The sequence below is a fragment of the Hyla sarda genome (assembly GCF_029499605.1).
Source record: "Hyla sarda isolate aHylSar1 chromosome 1 unlocalized genomic scaffold, aHylSar1.hap1 SUPER_1_unloc_6, whole genome shotgun sequence".
NCBI classification, from domain to species: Eukaryota; Metazoa; Chordata; class Amphibia; order Anura; family Hylidae; genus Hyla; species Hyla sarda.
Genome location: NW_026607592.1, coordinates 62,814 through 87,941, shown reverse-complemented (window position 1 = coordinate 87,941; position 25,128 = coordinate 62,814). Strand labels below are relative to the sequence as shown.

General features: G+C 44.0%; 1 protein-coding gene across 1 annotated transcript in view; it reads right to left on the bottom strand.

The window, feature by feature from the left end:
• LOC130298249 (uncharacterized) overlaps window positions 1–24,838 on the bottom strand; it is a 68,409-nt gene extending 43,571 nt beyond the window's left edge. The window contains 2 exon segments of the mRNA XM_056551170.1: window positions 20,588–22,428; window positions 24,506–24,838. Of these exon segments, the coding sequence (XP_056407145.1) occupies window positions 20,588–22,428; window positions 24,506–24,830 (2,166 nt within the window). The 5' untranslated portion in view covers window positions 24,831–24,838.
• Between the last annotated feature and the right edge of the window lie 290 nt (window positions 24,839–25,128).

Here is a 25,128-nt window from a genome sequence, read left to right as displayed (position 1 = left end):
GGTGCAGTATAGTCCCCCAACATTAGGTGCAGTATAGTTCCCCCACATTAGGTGCAGTATAGTTCCCCCACATTAGGTGCAGTATAGTTCCCCCACATTAGGTGCAGTATAGTCCCCCAACATTAGGTGCAGTATAGTCCCCCACATTAGGTGTTGTACAGTTCCCCCACATTAGGCTGTGGTTCCCCCACATTAGGTGCAGTATAGTCCCCCAACATTAGGTGCAGTATAGTTCCCCCACATTAGGTGCAGTATAGTTCCCCCACATTAGGTGCAGTATAGTTCCCCCACATTAGGTGCAGTATAGTTCCCCCACATTAGGTGCAGTATAGTCCCCCAACATTAGGTGCAGTATAGTCCCCCACATTAGGTGTTGTACAGTTCCCCCACATTAGGCTGTGGTTCCCCCACATTAGGTGCAGTATAGTCCCCCAACATTAGGTGCAGTATAGTTCTCCACATTAGGTGCAGTATAGTTCCCCCACATTAGGTGCAGTATAGTTCCCCACATTAGGTGCAGTAAAGTTCTCCACATTAGGTGCAGTATAGTTCTCCACATTAGGTGCAGAATAGTTCTCCCCACATTAGGTGCAGAATAGTTCTCCCCACATTAGGTGCAGTATAGTTCCCCCACATTAGGTGTGCAGTATAGTTCCACCCACATTAGGTGCAGTATAGTTCCCCCCACATTAGGTGTGCAGTATAGTTCTCCCCACATTAGGTGCAGTATAGTTCTCCACATTAGGTGCAGTATAGTTCTCCCCACATTAGGCTATAGTTCCCCCACAGTAGGTGCAGTATAGTTCCCCCACATTAGGTGCAGTATAGTTCCCCCACAGTAGGTGTGCAGTATAGTTCCCCCACAGTAGGTGTGCAGTATAGTTCTCCACATTAGGTGTGCAGTATAGTTCCCCCACATTAGGTGCAGTATAGTTTCCCCCACATTAGGTTGGCAGTATAGTTCCCCCACATTAGGTGTGCAGTATAGTTCCCCCCATGTTAGGTGTGCAGTATAGTTCCACCACGTTAGGTGTGCAGTATAGTTCCACCACATTAGGTGTGCAGTATAGTTTCCCCACATTAGGTGCAGTATAGTTCTCCACATTAGGTGCAGTATAGTTCTCCCCACATTAGGTGCAGTATAGTTCCCCACATTAGGTGCAGTAAAGTTCTCCACATTAAGTTGGCAGTATAGTTCCTCCACAGTAGGTGCAGTATAGTTCCCCCACATTAGGTGTGCAGTATAGTTCCCCCACATTAGGTGCAGTATATTCCCGCACAGTAGGTGCAGTATAGTTCCCCCACATTAGGTGTGCAGTATAGTTCCCCCACATTAGGTGCAGTATAGTTCTCCCCACATTAGGTTGGCAGTATAGTTTACCCCACATTAGGTGCAGTATAGTTCTCCACATTAGGTGCAGTATAGTTCTCCTCACATTAGGCTATAGTCCCCCCACATTAGGTGCAGTATAGTTCGCCCACATTAGGTGCAGTATAGTTCCCCCCACATTAGGTGTGCAGTATAGTTTCCCCACATTAGTTGTGCTGTATAGTTCCCCCACATTAGGTTGGCAGTATAGTTCCCCCACATTAGGTGTGCAGTATAGTTCCACCACATTAGGTGTGCAGTATAGTTTCCCCACATTAGGTGCAGTATAGTTCTCCACATTAAGTGCAGTATAGTTCCCCCACATTAGGTGCAGTACAGTTCCCCACATTAGGTGCAGTACAGTTCCCCACATTAGGTGCAGTATAGTTCTCCCCACATTAGGCTATAGTCTCCCCACATTAGGTGTAGTATGTTCCCCCACGGACATACAACCTCCAGCCATACAATGTATGACTGGAGGCTGTATGCCTGTTTACTGCCCTACTTCAGTGCTCCGACCACTGCTCCTTTGGTCCGGCCCACAGTAGGTACCGGGACTGGAGGATCGGTGGTCGAAGCACTGAAGCTGATGTGCCACTGGTCACTTACCATGATGGCCAGTGCATGTCCTGTTCGCTGCTCCGCTCCTCTGCGTTGCTTTCCAATGGGCGCACGCACGGGACGTCAGTGACGTCCCGGCGTGCGCTACCTCCCGGCGGTCCCTACGAGCGAGGGCCGTAAGGGGGTTAACAGGGGCATGGGATGTCCTTAATAGGGATGTCCTTAATAGTGATGAGGAAATTAATCTGGGGTGGGGGGGCAATTGCCCCGTTCCTCCCCCCCCTGGATCCGCCACTGCATGCATTATATACACACACAACACACTGTACACATTACATACTGTGCAAATAACAAGAAAGAGAAAAACGGAGTCACTTATAAAACATATATCATTTTATTAATTCCGTAGAATGTAAGTACATAAAAAATATATATATTGATTAAAAGTGCTATTTTTCAAAGAGGAATGAGGCTAAAAGGTGGTGTCACCGGGTCTGCAATGAAAGCTGGGTTGTATATAGTGTATATATATAACGTTTCGGTACGCAACCTTCGTCTGGGTTGCGTACCAAAACGTACGTTGGAGTGGTGCTGTCCCGGTCTGTGCTGATTGCTGTTGTACTCTGGTATATTGTTATACTGATTTGTATCCCTGCAATGTTATGTTTGTTTACATGCACACTGCACTTTATTTGGCATACAATATTTTTGCTCTCACTGTGAGATTTATATACATGTTTTCTACATGCTGCTAAACACTTTGTGCAAATTTGTGTGTAAGATTATTGTATCATTTCTATCTCACTGTGGTGGACCCAGTAATATATACACTATATATACCCCAGCTTTTACTGCAGACCCGGTGACACCACCTTTTAGCCTCATTCCTCTTTGAAAAATAGCACTTTTAATCAATATATATATTTTTATGTACTTACATTCTATGGAATTAATAAAATGATATATGTTTTATAGGTGACTCCGTTTTTCTCTTTCTTGTTATTTGCTAATTCTGATTGGAGTTCACACACCTATAGCCAACACTAGTACCTGGGTTAATTGATAGTGCTTGGTCACTTATATACGGTATAGTCATAATTTTCCTCTCCCAGGTCTTAGTTGTCCGTTTGGGTAACATTACATACTGTACATGCATGCTTCATACACACACTGTACACATTACATACTGTACATGCATCATACACACACACTGTACACATTACATACTGTACATGCATGCTTCATACACACACACACTGTACACATTACATACTGTACATGCATGCTTCATACACACACAACATACTGTATATGCATCATACACACATACTGTACACATTATATACTGTACATGCATCATACACACACACTGTACACATTACATACTGTACATGCTTCATACACACACACTGTACACATTACATACTGTAAATGCCTCATACACACAGATACTGTACATGCATCATACACACACACTGTACACATTACATACTGTACATGCATGCTTCACACACACACACACACACACAAATACTGTACATATTACATACTGTACATGCATCATACACACATACTGTACACATTATATACTGTACATGCATCATACACACACATACTGCACACATTGCATACTGTACATGCATCATACACACACACAGATACTGTACACATTACATACTGTACATGCATCATACACACATACTGTACACATTACATACTGTACATGCATCATACACACACACTGTACACATTACATACTGTACATGCATCATACACACACACTGTACATATTACATACTGTACATGCATCATACACACACACAGATACTGTACACATTACATACTGTACATGCATCATACACACATACTGTACACATTACATACTGTACATGCATGCTTCATACACACACAACATACTGTACATGCATCATACATACATACATACTGTACACATTATATACTGTACATGCATCATACACACACATACTGTACACATTACATACTATACATGCTTCATACACACACTGTACACATTACATACTGTACATGCATGCTTCATACACACACACTGTACACATTACATACTGTACATGCATCATACACACATACTGTACACATTACATACTGTACATGCATCATACACACATACTGTACACATTATATACTGTACATGCTTCATACACACAACATACTGTACACATTACATATTGTACATGCATGCTTCATACACACAGATACTGTACACATTACATACTGTACATGCATACTTCATACACACATACTGTACACATTACATACTGTACATGCATGCTTCGAACACATACTGTACACATTACATACTGTACATGCATGCTTTATGCACACACACACTGTACACATTACATACTGTACATGCATGCTTCATACACACACAACATACTGTACATGCATCATACACACATACTGTACACATTATATGCTGTACATGCATCATACACACACACAAACTGAACACATTACATACTGTACATGCATCATACACACACAACATACTGTACATGCATCATACACACACAACATACTGTACACATTTTATACTGTACATGCATCATACACACACATACTGTACACATTACATACTATACATGCTTCATACACACAACATACTGTACATGCATCATACACACACATACTGTACCCATTACATACTGTACATGCATCATACACACACATACTGTACACATTACATACTGTACATGTATGCTTCATACACACACACACTGTACACATTACATACTGTACATGCATCATACACACACAGATACTGTACACATTACATACTGTACATGCATCATACACACACACATACTGTACACATTACACACTGTACATGCATCACACACACACTGTACACATTACATACTGTACATGCATCATACACACACACACACACTGTACACATTACATACTGTACATGCTTGATACACACACAACACACTGTACATATTACATACTGTACATGCATCATACACACACAGATATTGTACACATTACATACTGTACATGCATCATACACACACAGATACTGTACACATTACATACTGTACATGCATCATACACACACTGTACACATTACATACTGTACATGCTTCATACACACACACAACACACTGTACACATTACATACTGTACATGCATCATACACACACAACACACTGTACACATTACATACTGTAAATGCATCATACACACTGTACACATTACATACTGTACATGCATCATACAAACACACTGTACACATTACATACTGTACATGCTTCATACACACACAACACACTGTACACATTACATACAGTACATGCATCATACACACAACACACTGTACACATTACATACTGTACATGCATCATACACACACACATACTGTACACATTACATACTATACATGCATCATACACACACACACTGTACACATTACATACTGTACATGCTTCATACACACACAACACACTCTACTCATTACATACTGTACATGCTTCATACACACACAACATACTGTACACATTACATACTGTACGTGTATGCTTCATACACACACAACATACTGTACACATTACATGCTGTACATGCATCACACACACATACTGTACACATTACATACTGTACATGCATCATACACACAAACTGTACACAGTACATACTGTAAATGCATCATACAAACAACATACTGTACACATAACATACTGTACATGCTTCATACACACACAACACACTGTACACATTACATACTGTACATGCATCATACACACACATACTGTACACATTACATACTGTACATGCATCATACACACACAACACATACTGCACACATTACATACTGTATACAAAAAAAGAGGATTGCAGCAGCACACATTGGTCAAAAAATTGAGGCTCTTAGCGCACTTTTTGATCAAAACGTGTCCCCCATCCACCACGGGGAGGTGGCCTCATTTAGGATGGGAACCTAGCACAAATTCGGAGCCTAACACTCAACTATCCACTCACCTCTGCTGGGCATATAGCCTCTGACTGGGTGACATGCTGGATCCATTTAAAACTCCACCTGTGAGAAAGGGGGAGGGGTGCACAGCTAAAGAGGGTGCCATTTCCCCCTGAATTGTACATACAAGAAAAAAGAAAGATAGCCAGCACAACAGCCTAATACACGGGTGCACACTGCCATGGCATATACAGAGTATACAAAAAAAGAGGATTGCAGCAGCACACATTGGTCAAAAAAATTGAGGCTCTTAGCGCACTTTTTGATCAAAACGGGGAGCCTAGCCTTTGTGCTAGGTTCCCATCCTAAATGAGGCCACCTCCCCATGGTGGATGGGGGACACGTTTTGATCAAAAAGTGCGCTAAGAGCCTCAATTTTTTTGACCAATGTGTGCTGCTGCAATCCTCTTTTTTTATATACTCTGTATATGCCATGGCAGTGTGCACCCGTGTATTAGGCTGTTGTGCTGGCTATCTTTCTTTTTTCTTGTATGTACAATTCAGGGGGATATGGCACCCTCTTTAGCTGTGCACCCCTCCCCCTTTCTCACAGGTGGAGTTTTAAATGGATCCAGCATGTCACCCAGTCAGAGGCTATATGCCCAGCAGAGGTGAGTGGATAGTTGAGTGTTAGGCTCAGAATTTGTGCTAGGTTCCCATCCTAAATAAGGCCACCTCCCCGTGGTGGATGGGGGACACGTTTTGATCAAAAAGTGTGCTAAGAGCCTCAATTTTTTTGACCAATGTGTGTTGCTGCAATCCTCTTTTTTTGTATACTCTGTATATGCCATGGCAGTGTGCACCCGTGTATTAGGCTGTTGTGCTGGCATTACATACTGTACATGCTTCATACACACACAACACACTGTACACATTACATACTGTACATGCATCATACACACACAACACACTGTACACATTACATACTGTACATGCATCATACACACACATGCTGTACACATTACATACCGTACTTGCATCATACACACACATACTGTACACATTACATACTGTACATGCATCATACACACAACACACTGTACATGCATCATACACACACACTGTACATGTTACATACTATACATGCATCATACACACACACTGTACACATTACATACTGTACATGCTTCATACACACACAACACACTCTACACATTACATACTGTACATGTATGCGTCATACACACACAACATACTGTACACATTACATGCTGTACATGCATCATACACACACATACTGTACACATTACATACTGTACATGCATCATACACACACAACACACTGCACACATTACATACTGTACATGCATCATACACGCACATACTGTACACATTACATACTGTACATGCATCATACACACACTGCACACATTACATACTGTACATGCATCATACACACACACACACACACTGGACACATTACATACTGTACATGCTTCATACACACACAACACACTCTACACATTACATACTGTACATGCTTCATACACACACAACACAGTGTACACATTACATACTGTACATGTATGTGTCATACACACACAACATACTGTACACATTACATGCTGTACATGCATCATACACACACATACTGTATACATTACATACTGTACATGCATCATACACACATACTGTACACATTAAATACTGTACATGCATCATACACACACTGTACACATTACATACTGTACATGCATCATACACACAACATACTGTATACACAACATACTGTACATGCTTCATACCGACACAACACACTGTACACATTACATACTGTACATGCATCATACACACACATTGTACACATTACATACTGTACATGCATCATTCACACACACTGTACACATTACATACTGTACACATTACATACTATACATGCATCATACCACACACACAGCACACACTGTACACATTACATATTATACATGCATCATACATACACAAATACTGTACACATTACATACTATACATGCTTCATACACACACACAGATAGAATAGATCAGTGTTTCCCAACCAGGATGCCTACAGAGGTTGCAAAACTACAACTCCCAGCATGCCCAGACAGCCTTTGGCTGTCTGGGCATGCTGGGAGTTGTAGTTTTGCAACAAATGGAGGCACCCTGGTTGGGAAACACTGATATAGATACACACATGCACTTTACATATAGTCATCCACAGAAGTAACACACACACAGACACAGTACATAGACATACACATATATAAATCCACACACACCTGCTTATACATATATATATACATGCAGGGACACCTACTGTAGTCAGGCCCCATGTTGTACAGCCTCTGCTGTCTCCTTTCCTCACAGCTCTCTCCTCCCCCCTACCCCTCCTCCTGCTCAGACGGCTGAAGGCTGAGAGAAGAGTCCGGGGCTGAGGGAACATGCCAAGTGCAGCGGGGGTGGGGGGAGCGGGATTGTGGTGAGGTGAGAAGAACTCCAAAGCTGCAAATGAGTTTATTTAAAAAAAATGTCAGACATTTGGGGGCCCTCTTGTTTGACTGGGTGCCTGGGGCACGGAGCACAACCTCCAAGAGTACGATTGTTAATCCGACCCTGGTGATGGGGGGAATTGCCCCGTCGCTACAGGATGGGCAAGCACCAGCTCTGCTCGGGGCCCCCCAGCCAGCTCGGGGCCCCAAGCAATTGCTTGGTTTGCCTGTCCTGTAGCAACGGGCCTGGGTATATAGTAATGTCAAAAGAAAGAGAGTAAAGCGTCTGATCACTGATGAAATCTATTTAACATAGCAGATAGTATACATGTACATATATATTCATAATAGTAGAATATCCAGGGAGAACGCAGGTTGGAAGCCATCTTCATTTATCCAGGTAAAAGGCATCGGTGAGAAAAAGGAAGAAAAAGGAAGAAAACAGCAAAAGAAAACCAGGAGAAAAAGAACATGGGAAAAAGAAGAGGAAAACGAAAAAAAAGGAGAAGGAAGGAAGGAAGTAAAGAGAAAAGAAAAGAGAAAAAAGAAAGGGTAAGTGTGCAGAGAAAGAAGAAAAAGGTGATAAAACCAATGAATACATAAAATGATAAAAACAAATAGACCAAAAAATCACAACAGAACAATAGCAACATAACTAAAACCATTAATCCGCCATATGGGTTTTATTAGGGAAGGGGTTAAATGATCTTTATTAACTTTTTTTTTGCACTGTAATAGCTCCCATAGGGGACTATAACAATGCACACACTGTTCTCTTATACTGATCATTGTTATCCCATAGGAGACTATAACACTGCACACACTGTTCTCTTATACTGATCATTGTTATCCCATAGGAGACTATAACACTGCACACACTGATCTCTTACACTGATCACTGTTATCCCATAGGAGACTATAACACTGCACACACTGATCTCTTAAACTGATCATTGTTATCCCATAGGAGACTATAACACTGCACACACTGATCTCTTACATTAATAATTGTTATCCCATAGGAGACTATAACACCGCACACACTGATCTCTTATACTGATCATTGTTATCCCATAGGAGACTATAACACTGCACACACTGATCTCTTATACTGATCATTGTTATCCCATAGGAGACTATAACACTGCACACACTGATCTCTTATACTGATCATTGTTATCCCATAGGGGACTATAACACTGCACACACTGATCTTTTACATTGATCATTGTTATCCCATAGGAGACTATAACACTGCACACACTGATCTCTTACATTAATCATTGTTATCCCATAGGAGACTATAACACTGCACACACTGATCTCTTATACTGATCATTGTTATCCCATAGGAGACTATAACACTGCACACACTGATCTTTTACATTGATCATTGTTATTCCAAAGGAGACTATAACACTGCACACACAGATCTTTTACATTGATCATTGTTATCCCATAGGAGACTATAACACTGCACACACTGATCTTTATATTGATCATTGTTATCCCATAGGAGGCTAGAACACTGCACACACTGCTCTTTTACATTGATCACTGTTATCCCATAGGGGGCTATAACACTGCACACACTGATCCTTTACATTGATCATTGTTATCCCATAGAATAACATTGATCAATGATTCTGCCGCTTGACTGCTCATGCCTGGATCTCAGGCACTGAGCAGTCATTTGGCGATCAGACACGTAGGAGGAAGGTAGGGACCCTCTTCATGTCCTCCAGCTGTTCGGGACACCGTGATTTTGCCACAGTGGTCCCGAAAAACCCACTGAGCTGCTGGGAGTAGTTTAGTTTTACTTCAGACACAGCAATCAACTTTAAACGCTGCGTCTAAAGGGTTAATAGCGTGCGGCCCGACCCGCTATGACGCCCTGTATCCTTAAGGAGTTAAGGGGGTACTCTGGTGGAAAACTTTTTTTTTTTTTATATAAATCAACTGGTGCCAGAAAGTTAAACAGATTTGTAAATGACTTCTATTAAAAATTCTTAATCCTTCCAATACTTATTAGCGGCTGTATACTATAGATGAAATTATTTACTTTTTGGATTTCTTTCTAGTCTGACTACATTGCTCTCTGCTGACACCTCTGTCCATTTTAGGAACTGTCCAGAGCAGGAGAGGTTTGCTATGGGGTTTTGTTCTTGCTCTGGACAGTTCCTGACATGGACAGAGGTGTCAGCAGAGAGAACTGTGGTCAGACAGAAAAGAAATCCAAAAAGAAAAGAACTTCCTCTGTAGTATACACTGGAGTACTGGAAGGGTTAAGATTTTTTAATAGAAGTAATTTACAAACCTGTTTAACTTTCTGGCACCAGGTAATGTAAAATGATAATTTTTCCACCAGAGTACCCCTTTAACCCCTTAAGGGTTTTCCCGTTTTTGCACTTTCATTTTTTTCCACATCACCTTCTAAAAATCATAACGCTTTCAATTTTACACCTAAAATTCCACGTTATGGATTATTTTTTGCGCCACGAATTCTACTTTGTATTGACATTAGTCATTTTACCAAAAAATCCACAGTAAAACAAAACAAATAATTGTGTGACAAAATTGAAAACAATTTAGTAACTTTTGGGGGCTTCCGTTTCTACGCAGTACAATATTCAGTAAAAATGACCCCTTCCCTTTATTCTGTAGGTCCATACGGTTATAACGATACCCTACTTATATACAGTCATGGCCATAAATGTTGGCACCCCTGAAATGTTTCTAGAAAATGAAGTATTTCTCACAGGAAAGGATTGCAGTAACACAGATTTTGCTATACACATGTTTATTCCCTTTGTGTGTGTGTATATATATAGATCTCCTCTCCTCTGTATATATATATATAGATCTCCTCTCCTCTGTATATATATATATATATATATTGCAGTAACACATGTTTTGCTATACACATGTTTATTCCCTTTGTGTGTATTGGAACTAAACCAAAAAAGGGAGGAAAAAAAGCAAATTGGTCATAATGTCACCAAACTCCAAAAATGGTCTGGACAAAATTATTCGCACCCTTTCTAAATTGTGGATAAATTATTTCAAGCATGTGATGCTCCTTTAAACTCACCTGGGGCAAGTAACAGGTGTAGGCAATATATAAATCATAACTGAAAGCAGATAAAAAGGAGAGAAGTTCACTTAGTCTTTGCATTGTGTGTCTGTGTGTGCCACACTAAGCATGGACAACAGAAAGAGGAGAAGAGAACTGTCTGAGAACATGAGAACCAAAATTGTGGAAAAATATCAACAATCTCAAGGTTACAACTCCATCTCCAGAGATCTAGATTTGCCTTTGTCCACAGTGCGCAACATTATCAAGAAATTTGCAACCCATGGCACTTTAGCTAATCTGCCTGGATGTGGGTGGAAGAAAAAAAATTGATGAAAGGTGTCAACACAGGATCGTCCGGATGGTGGATAAGCAGCCCCAAACAAGTTCCAAAGATATTCAAGCTCTTCTGCAGGCTCAGGGAGCAGTGTAAGCGCAAACTATCCGTCGACATTTAAATGAAATGAAACGTTATGGCAGGAGACCCAGGAGGACCCCACTATGGAGGAGACCCAGGAGGACCCCACTATGGCAGGAGACCCAGGAGGACCCCACTGCTGACACAGAGACAGAAAATAGCAAGACCACATTTTGCCAAAATCAACTTAAGTAACCAAAATCCTTCTGGGAAAACGTCTTGTGGACAGATGAGACCAAGATAGAGCTTTTTGGTAAAGCACATCATTCTACTGTTTACCGAAAAGGTAATGAGGCCTACAAAGAAAAGAACACAGTACCTACAGTGAAATATGGTGGAGGTCAATGATGTTTTGGGTTGTTTTGCTGTCTCTGGCACTGGGGGCCTTGAATGTGTACAAGACATCATGAAATCTGAGGATTACCAACGGATTTTGGGTCGCACTGTACAGCCCAGTGTCAGAAAGCTGGGTTTGCATCCGAGATCTTGAGTCTTCCAGCAGGACAATGACCCCAAACATACATCAAAAAGCCCCCAGAAATGGATGACAACAAAGTGCTGGAGAGTTCTGAAGTGTCAGCAATGAGTCCAGATCTAAATCCCATTGATCACCTGTGGAGAGATCTTACAATTACTGTTGGGAAAAGGCGCCTTCCAATAAGAGACCTGGAGCAGTTTGTAAAGGAAGAGTCCAACATTCCGGCTGAGAGGTGTAAGAAGCTTATTGATGGATATAGGAAGAGTGGTCCAACATTCCGGCTGAGAGGTGTAAGAAGCTTATTGATGGTTATAGGAAGCCACTGATTTCACTTATTTTTTCCAAAGGATGTGCAACCAAATATTAAGTTAAGGGGCTAATAATTTTGTCCAGACCATTTTTGGAGTTTGGTGACATTATGTCCAATTTGCTTTTTTTTCCTCCTTTTTTTGTTTGGTTCCAATACACACAAAGGGAATAAACATGTGTATAGCAAAACATGTGTTACTGCAATCCTTTCCTGTGAGAAAAAAAATCATAACTACATGCAGGAGAATTTATACGTTTAGAATTGTCATATTCTTACCCCTATAACTTTATTTTTTCGCGTACAGGGAGATCATTGATCTGAAGTTTTTATCGGGACCATTTTTGTTTTGATTGGACTTTTTGATCGGTTTTTATTAATTTTTTTGTGCTATAAAAAGTGACCCAAAAAACGCTATTTCTGATTTTTTTTTTGCGTATATGCGATTGACCATGCGGTTTAATTAACGATTTATTTTTATAGTTAAAGCATTTCCGCACGCAGCGATACCACATGGAAAAAGGGGGGTGATTCTTACTTTTATTAGGGAAGGGGTTAATTCATCATTAGTAACTTTTTTTTTTGCTATATTCTAACCCCCTCTAGTGGCTATAACATGCATTACATTAATTCCTAATACTGATCATCAGCATAGAACTACATGCGGATGATCAGTGTTATCGGGGCTTGACTTCTCCTGACTAGATCTCAGGCATGGAAAAGTCAATCACCAATCGGCCGCAACGGAGGCAGGTAAGGGACCCACCGCTCGCGTCCTAGCTGATTGGGACATCGCGATTTGACTGACCTGCCGGGATTTTTTCAACTTTATACACGGCGATCAACCGTGTCTAAAGGGTTAATAGCATGTGGCACAACGATCAGTGCCGCACGCTATTAGCCCAGGGTCCCGGCTTTCATTAGACGCCGGGACCGACCTACTATGATGCGGGGTCATGGCGTAACTCAGCGTTATAGACCGGGAGCGGGCACAGGGCATAAGAGGTTAAGGGTACGGTTCCACATACCGCTTACCCAAACTCACTGCACACACAGAGCTGCCGCCAGAAAGCCCTATGTGTATGGTGATCGGGGATAATGCAGCAGATTTAGCGCAGTGTGAAATAGGCTGTGTAAGCGGTATGTGGGACTGTAACCTTAAGATGTATTCGATATGTTAAATGGTTCATACTTTAAATAAAAATCTTCTTCCCATTATAGTCTATGGACATTCCATTTTGTCATTCACCTTTGTATTCTATAATAAACAGCTATAACCCCAGGTAATTTTAATCTTACAATGTGCTACTCTACCTGGGGACACTTGTGGTAAAGGCTAATTTCCTAAATAACACAGATTTACATGTAAATGAGCTCATATTTCCTTCCCATTATAGTCTAGGGCAGTGTTTCCCAACCTTTTTCGGGTCGGGGCACACCTCGGAAATTTTTTTTTCCTCGGGGCAACGCTACCGAGGTTGACAAGCAAGAAAAAAAAAAAAAAGGAAAAAAACGATAAAAAACGCAATGCACTATATTTATGTAGTTTAAAGTGCTGCTTTATACAGCAACTCACCAATGACGTCTTCTCTAATTTGCATTGTTGCCTTCTCTTCTCCATCTGGTCTGGGCCATCATCACGATTTCTTCCACACACAATTCTTCACCTTTAAACCTGCAAAACAAATCTATTAGGCACCAAACTTTTTTTTTCTTTTTTTTACATGGGTGACAGAGGGGTGTAGAATAGTGGACATGGGTGACAGAGGGGTGGACATGGGTGACAGAGGGGTTTAGAGGGGTGTAGAGGAGCGTACATGGGTGACGGAGGGGTGGACATGGGTGACAGAGGGGTTTAGAGGGGTGTAGAGGAGCGTACATGGGTGACAGGGGTATAGAGGAGCGTACATGGGTGACAGGGGTGTAGATGAGCGTACATGGGTGACAGATGGGTGTAGAGGAGTGTACATGGGTGACAGAGAGGTGTAGAGGAGTGTACATGGGTGACAGGGGGGTATAGAGGAGTGTCCATGGGTGACAGATGGATGTACATGGGTGACAGAGGGGTGTAGAGGAGTGTACATGGGTGACAGATGGGTGTACATGGGTGACAGAGGGGTATAGAGGACTGTACATGAGTGACAGAGGGGTATAGAGGAGTGTACATGGGTGACAGATGGGTGTACATGGGTGACAGAGGGGTGTAGAGGAGTGTACATGGGTGACAGAGGGGTGTAGAGGAGTGTACATGGCTGACAGAGGTGTAGAGGAGCATACATGGGTGAAAGGGGTGTAGAGGAATGTACAAAGGGGTGTATATGAGCGTACATGGGTGACAGGGGTGTAGAGGAGTGGACAGATGGGTGTAGAGGAGTGTACATGAGTGACAGAGGGGTGTACATGGGTGACAGAGGGGTATAGAGGACTGTACATGAGTGACAGAGGGGTATAGAGGAGTGTACATGGGTGACAGATGGGTGTACATGGGTGACAGAGGGGTGTAGAGGAGTGTACATGGGTGACAGAGGGGTGTAGAGGAGTGTACATGGCTGACAGGGGTGTAGAGGAGCATACATGGGTGAAAGGGGTGTAGAGGAATGTACAAAGGGGTGTATATGAGCGTACATGGGTGACAGGGGTGTAGAGGAGTGGACAGATGGGTGTAGAGGAGTGTACATGAGTGACAGAGGGGTGTAGAGGAGTGTACATGAGTGACAGAGGGGTATAGAGGAGTGTACATGAGTGACAGAGGGGTATAGAGGAGTGTACATGGGTGACAGATGGGTGTACATGGGTGACAGAGGGGTGTAGAGGAGTGTACATGGGTGACAAATGGGTGTACATGGGTGACAGAGGGGTGTAAAGGAGTGTACATGGGTGACAGAGGGGTGTAGAGGAGTGTACATGGGTGACAGAGGGGTATAGAGGGTTGTACATGGGTGACAGAGGGGTGTAGAGGAGTGTACATGGGTGACAAAGGGGTATAGAGGAGTGTACATGGGTGACAGGGGGGTGCAGAAGAGTGTACATGGGTGACAGGGGTGTAGAGGAGCATACATGGGTGAAAGGGGTGTAGAGGAGTGTACAGAGTGGTGTTGAGGAGTGTACAAAGGGGTGTAGAGGAGTGTACATGGGTAACAGGGGTGTAGAGTAGTGTACATGTGTGACAAATGGGTGTAGAGGAGTGTACATGGGTGACAGAGGGGTATAGAGGAGTGTACATGGGTGACAGAGGGGTATAGAGGAGTGTACATGGGTGACAGAGGGTGTAGAGGAGCATACATGGGTGAAAGGGGTGTAGAGGAATGTACAAAGGGGTGTATAGGAGCGTACATGGGTGACAGGGGTGTAGAGGAGTGGACAGATGGGTGTAGAGGAGTGTACATGAGTGACAGAGGGGTGTAGAGGAGTGTACATGAGTGACAGAGGGGTGTAGAGGAGTGTACATGGGTGACAGAGGGGTATAGAGGAGTGTACATGTGTGACAGATGGGTGTAGAGGAGTGTACATGGGTGACAGATGGGTGTACATGAGTGACAGAGGGGTGTAGAGGAGTGTACATGGTTGACACAGGGGTGTAGAGGAGTGTACATGGGTGACAGAGGGGTGTAGAGGAGTGTACATGGGTGACAGAGGGGTGTAGATGAGTGTACATGGGTGACAGAGGGGTGTAGATGAGTGTACATGGGTGACAGAGGGGTATAGAGGAGTGTACATGGGTGACAGAGGGGTGTACATGGGTGACAGAGGGGTGTAAAGGAGTGTACATGGGTGACAGAGGGGTGTAGTTGAGTGTACATGGATGACAGAGGGGTATAGAGGAGTGTACATGGGTGACAGAGGGGTGTTGAGTAGTGTACATGGGTGACAGAGGGGTGTTGAGAAGTGTACATGGGTGACAGAGGGGTGTTGAGAAGTGTACATGGGTGACAGAGGGGTGTAGAGGAGTGTACAGAGGGGTGTAGGGAGGTGTACAAGGGTGATAGATGGGTGTAGAAGAGTGAACATGGGTGACGGGGGCATAGGAGTGACAGAGGGGTGGACAGGGGGTGGACATGGGTGACAGGAGGGTGGACAGGGGGTCAGAGGGGTGGACAAGGGGGTAAAAGAGGGACAGGAGTGACAGAGGGGTGGACTGGGGTAACAAAGGGACAGATGGGTGAACAGGAGGGTGGACATGGGTGACAGAGTAGACAACGGGGGTAGACAGGGGAGTAAACATGAGTGACAGGGATGGACAGGGGAGTGGACAAGGCAGACGTGGATGACAGGAGGGTGGACATGGGTGAGGGGGGGGGGTGGACATGGGTGACGGGGATGATAGGTGGGGGGACATGTGTTAGTGCGGGTAGACATGAGTGATGGGGGGTGGACATGGGTGACAGGAAGGTGAACATGGGTGACATGGGTGACTGGGGGGATGGACATGGGTGACAGGGAAGGGTGGACATGGGTGACAGGGAAGGGTGGACATGGGTGACAGGGAAGGGTGGACATGGGTGACAAGGATGTGGTCAGAGGGGTGGACATGGGTGACAAGGATGTGGTCAGAGGGGTGGACAATGGAGGGTGAACATGGGTGACAGGGATGGGCAGGGGTGACAGAGGGTTGTATGGGGGTGGACATGGATGACAGGAGAGTGGCCATGGGAGACAGGGGGTCAGAGGGGTGGACAAGGGTGACAAAGGGACAGATGGGTGAACAGGAGGGTGGACATGGGTGACAGGGTAGACTACGGGGGTAGACGGGGGGGGGGTAAACATGAGTGACAGGGTTGGACAGGGGAGTGGACAAGGCAGACATGGATGACAGGAGGGTGGACATGGGTGAGAGGGGAGGTGGACATGGGTGACGGGGATGACAGGTGGGGGGACATGTGTGAGAGGGGGTGGACATGAGTGACGGGGGGGTGGACATGAGTGACAGGGAGGGTGGACATGGGTGACAGGGAGGATGGACATGGGTGACGGGGGGGGGGTGGACATGGGTGACGGGGGGGTGGACATGGGTGACAGGGGGGGGTGGACATGGGTGACAGGGGGGGGTGGACATGGGTGACAGGGGGGGTGGACATGGGTAACAGGGGGGGGGTGGACATGGGTGACAGGGGGGGGGGGGGTGGACATGGGTGACAGGGGGGGGTGGACATGGGTGACAGGGGGGGTGGACATTGGTGACAGGGGGTCAGAGGGGTGGACATGGGGGTAAAAGAGGGACAGGAGTGACAGAGAGGGGTGGACTGGGGTGACAAAGGGACAGATGGGTGAACAGGAGGGTGGACATGGGTGACAGGGTAGACTACGGGGGGTAGACGGGGGTAAACATGAGTGACAGGGATGGACAGGGGGGTGGACAAGGCAGACGTGGATGACAGGAGGGTGGACATGGGTGAGAGGGGAGGTGGACATGGGTGACTGGGATGATAGGTGGGGGGGACATGTGTGAGAGGGGGTGGACATGGGTGACATGAAGGTGAACATGGGTGACAGGGAGGGTGGACATGGGTGACAGGGAGGGTGGACATGGGTGACAGGGTAGACTGGGGAGTGGACAAGGCAGACATGGATGACAGGAGGGTGGAAATGGGTGACGGGGATGATAGGTGGGGGGACATGTGTGAGAGGGGGTGGACATGAGTGACGGGGAGGGTGGACATGGGTGACAGGGGGAGGGTGGACATGGGTGACAGGGGGAGGGAGGACATGGGTGACAGGGGGAGGGAGGACATGGGTGACAGGGGGAGGGTGGACATGGGTGACAGGGGGAGGGTGGACATGGGTGACAGGGGGAGGGTGGACATGGGTGACAGGGGGAGGTGGACATGGGTGACAGGGGGAGGTGGACATGGGTGACGGGGAGGTGGACATGGGTGACAGGGTGGGATTACATGGGTGACAGGGTGGGATTACATGGGTGACAGGGTGGGATTACATGGGTGACAGGGGGGGGGGAGGGTGATAGAGATGGACAGGGAGGTGGACAAGGCGGACATGGCTGAGAGGGGGGGGGTTGACAGGGGGAGGCAGACATGGCTGACAGGGGGGGGACAGAGGGTGGACTTGGGTGACGGTGGGGGGTTTAGACAGGGTTGAAAAGGTGAACTGAGGGGTGGAAAGGGTACGGTACCTTAAGCAAGCCGGCCCGCGCAGCTTGCAGTTCCACAGTAGGCACGGGAGTCCTGCGCAGGTGCAGCTCGTTCCGCCCCAGGCAGGGACCCATTTTCGGCTCCCTGCGCCGTAAGGGAGAGGGGGACGGAAGGAGACGGAGGGTGAAGGAGGGGGACGCGGGGGACACAGGGAACAGAGGAGGAATGATGGGGAACACAGGGGACGCGGGAGACGGAGGGGAACACAGGAGACGGGAGGAGATGCAGGGGGACGCTGTGCGCGCAGTGCGCACGCAGACTTCCCTTCCCCCCTGCGCCGTCAGGCCGGGGCGGGACATTTAAAAAAAAAATTATAATAAAAAATAAAAAAAATCACGGCAAAATCCCGCGGCACCACGGGCAGTGCTGAACCGCGGTTGGGAATCACTGGTCTAGGGACATTCCATCTTGTCATTCACCTTTGCATTCTATAATAAACAGCTATAATCCCAGGTCATTTCCATGTTACACTGTGCTGCTCTGTCTGGGGACACTTGTGGTAAATGATAATTTCATATGGTAAATGGTTTAGGCTCCAAATAAAATGTTCTTCCCATTATAGTCTATGGACATTCCATTCTACCATTCACCTAGTATTCCGTAGAAAACATCTGTAATCTTCATTCTCAATAATCGCACTGAACTCACACAGTATGCCTGCTAAAGATTTATTGGATAATTCGCTCCGTGCCGGATGACTGGCGATACAGGGCGGAGGCTCGTGACGTCACGGCCACGCCCCCTCAATGTAAGTCTATGGGAGGGGGCCTGACTGCAGTCACGCCGCCTCCCATAGACTTGCATTGAGGGGTGTGGCTGTGACATCATGAGGGGGGCGTGGCGGTGACATCACAAGCCTCCGACGCTGCAGCAGACATCCTAAACGAACACTGTGTGCAGCAGGGAGATCGCGGGGGAGTTTTTTTTGTAATAATATACGGCTTTATTGGGACAGGAACCATACGTTTTTATTTAGGACCTGAAGCTGCTTTCGTCTAATCGCTGTTATACTACACCACCATACATCTGTACTACAGCGCGGTATAATAATTGTCAGTGTTACCGAGGTCGGGCCTCATAGGCAACAGCGCCTGGTAGACCTGGAGGCCATGACTGGGGGAGCAAGACAGTTTAACCCTATAGATGCCACAATCAGTACTGACTGCGGCATACATAGGGTTACACTGCCAAGACAGTCTGGAAAGTAATCCCACCCATGACATAAAAGTACATCACGGGGTGGTGAGGGGGTTGTGTCATCTATCCCCTGTATCTCAATAACAGGGACCCCAGTGTCCCCAGGTAGGGAGGAGGTACATTCACTATGGGAGCTGCAGAAACAGCCGAGCACAGACTGAGGTGTCCAGTGATCGGACACCACATGATCAGCAAGGATCGGGGATAACACAACCTTTCTAAAAGGGTCTCAGCAGGTGATGCCCGGACCGTCCTGGAATTCTTCATCACTGGAATAAGTCCCTTCTCTGTGAGGTGTTTGGGTCTCCAGTAGCAGCTCCTCATGGATTATGCCTGTTGGGTCTTCTCCATGAGGAGCAGTGAATATCACAACCATATACCACACTCTTCTCCTACCATGTAAACTATAGTGATGACATCGCTGGATCGGTGACTACGTTCTAATAGAAAACTTTTATTATCAATTGGTAACAAGTTTGGAGATGCAGTATATGATATATGTATAAATGTCAGATATCCTATGTACATAGTGAATATATAGATGTGTTATCTGCATCATTTACTGCTCTGAATTGGCTTCTCCTCTGTGTGAGTTCTTTGATGTTTAACAAGATTTGATTGCTGAGTAAAACATTTCCCACATTCTGCACATGAAAATGGCTTCTCCCCTGTGTGAGTTCTTTGATGTTTAACAAGATTTGATTGCTGAGTAAAACATTTCCCACATTCTGCACATGAAAATGGATTCTCCCCTGTGTGAGTTCTTTGATGTCTAACAAGATTTGATTTCTCAGTAAAACATTTCCCACATTCTGAGCATGAAAATAGCTTCTCTCCTGTGTGAGTTTTTTTATGTCGAGTAACATCTCCTTTGAAAGTAAAACATTTCCCACATTCTGAGCATGAAAATGGCTTCTCCCCTGTGTGAGTTCTTTGATGTTTAACAATATTTGATTTCTTAGTAAAGCAGTTCCCACATTGTGAACATGAAAATGGCTTCTCCCCTGTGTGAGTTCTTTGATGTTGAACAAGACCTGATTTTTCAGTAAAACATTTCCCACATTCTGAACATGAAAATGGCTTCTCCCCTGTGTGTGTTCTTTGATGTTTAACAAGACCTGATTTTTCAGTAAAACATTTCCCACATTCTGAACATGAAAATGGCTTCTCCCCTGTGTGTGTTCTTTGATGTTTAACAAGATTTGATTTTTCAGTATAATATTTACCACATTCTGAACATGAAAATGGCTTCTCTCCTGTGTGATGTCTTTGATGTACAAGAAGATTTGATTTAAAAGTAAAACATTTCCCACATTCTAAGCATGAAAATGGCCTCTCCCCTGTGTGAGTTCTTTGATGTTTAACAAGATGTGATTTTACAGTAAAAGATTTTCCACATTCTGAACATGAAAATGGCTTCTCTCCTGTGTGAGTTTTTTTATGTCGAGTAACATCTCCTTTGAAAGTAAAACATTTCCCACATTCTGAGCATGAAAATGGCTTCTCCCCTGTGTGAGTTCTTTGATGTTTAACAATATTTGATTTCTTAGTAAAGCAGTTCCCACATTGTGAACATGAAAATGGCTTCTCCCCTGTGTGAGTTCTTTGATGTTGAACAAGACCTGATTTTTCAGTAAAACATTTCCCACATTCTGAACATGAAAATGGCTTCTCCCCTGTGTGTGTTCTTTGATGTTTAACAAGATTTGATTTTTCAGTATAATATTTACCACATTCTGAACATGAAAATGGCTTCTCTCCTGTGTGATTTCTTTGATGTACAAGAAGATGTGATTTAAAAGTAAAACATTTCCCACATTCTAAGCATGAAAATGGCTTCTCCCCTGTGTGAGTTCTTTGATGTTTAACAAGATGTGATTTTTCAGTAAAACATTTTCCACATTCTGAACATGAAAATGGCTTCTCTCCTGTGTGAATTCTCTGATGTTTAAGAAGATTTGATTTGGCAGTAAAACATTTCCCACATTGTGAACATGAAAATGGCTTCTCCCCTGTGTGAGTTCTTTGATGTTGAACAAGAGCTGATTTCTGAATAAAACATTTACCACATTTTGGACATAAAAATGGTTTCTCTCCTGTGTGAATTTTCTGATGTTCAACAAGACTTGACTTCTTAATTAAACATTTCCCACATTCTGAGCATGAATATGGTTTCTTTCCTGTATGAGCTCGTTGATGTCCAGCACCCCTTCTGTAACTTTTTTCCTTAACATCCTGTGATGAGTGAGAAGACAGGACCTGTATATAAGGATGAGATGACAGATCTTGGCTGTGAAGGGCTGAGGGTGTATCTGGGATAATGGAATGTTCTTCATATGTATCTTGTGTGATATCATCATCTGCTTTATAATCTGAAGATATAAGATTCTCCTCTGATCTCCTGGTACAAGAATCTGCAGAGAATAACACAGATTATATAATTGAGTATTAACCTTATTTACATTTTTCCATCTAGAGTCACATGAGAGTTTGTTTTTTGTGGGACCAATTTTACTGTGAAATAGAAAACAAATTGTGGGATAAAATTCAATTTAAATAAAATACAATTTTGCAAATTTGGGATTTTTTCATCACCTACCATACAACGTGATGTCACAACTGACGTTATAATTATCCATCAGGTCAGTATCATCTTGTAGAGTTTTCCTTATATTTTAATTAAAAAAATACTTTAACCCCTTAAGGACTTTTTAAGGGTTTTTTCACTTTTGTTTCTTCCACCTCACCTTCTAAAAATCAGAACGCTTTCAGTTTTCTACCTACAGACCCATATGAGGTTGTTGTTGGTTTTTGCGCTACTAATTTTACGTTATAATGACGTCAATCATTTCACCACAAAATCTACGACGAAGGCAAAAACTAAATAAACACTATTTTGTAACATTTGGGGCTTCCGTTTCTGCGCAGCACTTTTCGGTAACAGTGACACCTTACCTTTATTCTGTAGGTCCATACGGTATAAGGACACCCAACTTATATAGGTTTGATTTTGTTTTACTTCATTTAAAAAAAATTAGAACTTTTTGTATATAAATTAGCATGTTTAAAATTGTCCTCTTCTGACCCCTATAACTATTATTTTCCGTATACAGGATGTGTAAATTTTTATCTGTACCATTTTTTTTATGGGACTTTTTGTTCACTTTTTATAAATGTTTTTAGGGTATACAAAGTGACCAAATATACGCAATTCTGGACTTTGGTATTTTGACCGTGCGGTTTTAAAAACGTTAAAAACATTTACACATGTGTCAATACCACATATGTTTATTATTTGTTATATGGGAAAAGGGGGTGATTCAAACTTTTGTTAGGGAAGGGGTTAAATCATAGGGGACTATTACATACAATCCTTGATTACATACACTGAACAATACTGCAGCATAGCATTGATCAGTGTTATCAGTACTCCATTACTCCAGCCTGACATGGCGGACTGGAGCCTTGGAGAACCGATCGGATGGGGAGGAGGCAGTTAAGGGCCCTCCCACCATCCTCCCAGCTGATCGGGACATCGCGATTTCCCCGTGATGATCCCGATCAGCTCCACTAAGCTCCCTGCAGTGTATATTTAACCCTTCCAGTACTTATCTCTGCTGACACTTCAGTCCGGGTCAGGAACTGTCCAGAGCAGGAGAGGTTTGCTATGGGGATTTGTTCCTGCTCTGGACAGTTCCTGGCATGAACAGAGGTGTCAGCAGAGAGCACTGTGGTTAGACAGAAAGAACTACACAACTTCCTCTGAAGCATACAGCAGCTGAAAAGTACTGGAAGGGTTAAGATTTTTAAATTAAAATAATTTACAGATCTGTATAACTTTCTGTCATCAGTTGATTTTATCAATTTTTTCCCCTCCGGAGTACCCCTTTAAGCCACAGAACATAAATGGTTTTCTCATCCTGCCTACATTTCCCATGATTCCTCTGACTTTACAGAGAGAGGCGTGGAGTCTGATCACTGCAGTTCACCTAATGAGACCAACCTGATCACATGACTAGACTCTACCGACCAGAAGCCTAAACTGCTAAGACTTGTTCTTATTTTCAAGCTTCATATCCTGTACATTCACTTTGCTGACATGGCTTTAGCTGAACTGTCCTTCCCATAGGGTCTATGACTGATCGTCCGGCATCGAGGTCTCTTCCTCCCAGTCTCTACTGAGCAGCAATGTTTCCATCCAGGGGTGTAATGATCATGGCTGCAGGGGGGGCTCCTCTGGGGGTCCGGGTAGGGGGGGGGGGGGTGAACAGAAGATACAGAACAGTCTGTGGGGCACAGTAATAGTGTGGGGGCATAAAAGGTGTAGAATCTATAGTAAGAGCGCACAGAAGGGCCTGTGGTCTAAGATTTGCCTTGGAGCTCAAAAAAAAAAAAAAAACTCTAGTTACACCACTACTTACCATAAATTACTGCAGCCAGTGACCAAGAAAAATCTGTGACTGTTCTCTGCATTTACTTGTTACTACTCACCTGGGTGGTTACCTGTAGGAATGTCCTCCTTATACTGTTCATCACCGCTCACATCTGTCTCTTCTTCTTCTTCCCTTATGTCTGTAGCTTTAATATTGTTCAGATCTTTTCCTGTTGGAATGTCCTCCTTATACTGCTCATCACCGCTCACATCTGTCTCTTCTTCTTCCTTTATGTCTGTAATATTTTTATAAATCAGATCTTTTCCTGTAGGAATGTCCTCCTTATACTGCTCATCACTGCTCACATCTGTCTCTGGAGCATTAATATTGTTCGGATCTTCACCCTGATTCATAAGATGTGGAAGAAAGATTGTAAAAGTCATCAGACAGTAGGAGAAGTCACGTGGGATGTTATAGATGAGCAGGAGATGAGGAGTCATGGGGGGTGAGGGGACTGACCACAAGAGCTTCACAGCCCTTCTACAGATCATAGGGAATATCTCCATCTACCTGATCATCCTGTGGAAGAAGAGGACGGGGACACCTCTCTGGTGCTGTTCTCCTATTGGCTCTGACTGTAGGGAACACATACAGAGACTGAATTCATTCTTTACATACAAATAATGAGAGGACGTGTGTATATAGTCCTGTCTATTACCTGGTGATGTGAGGGGCTGCTGA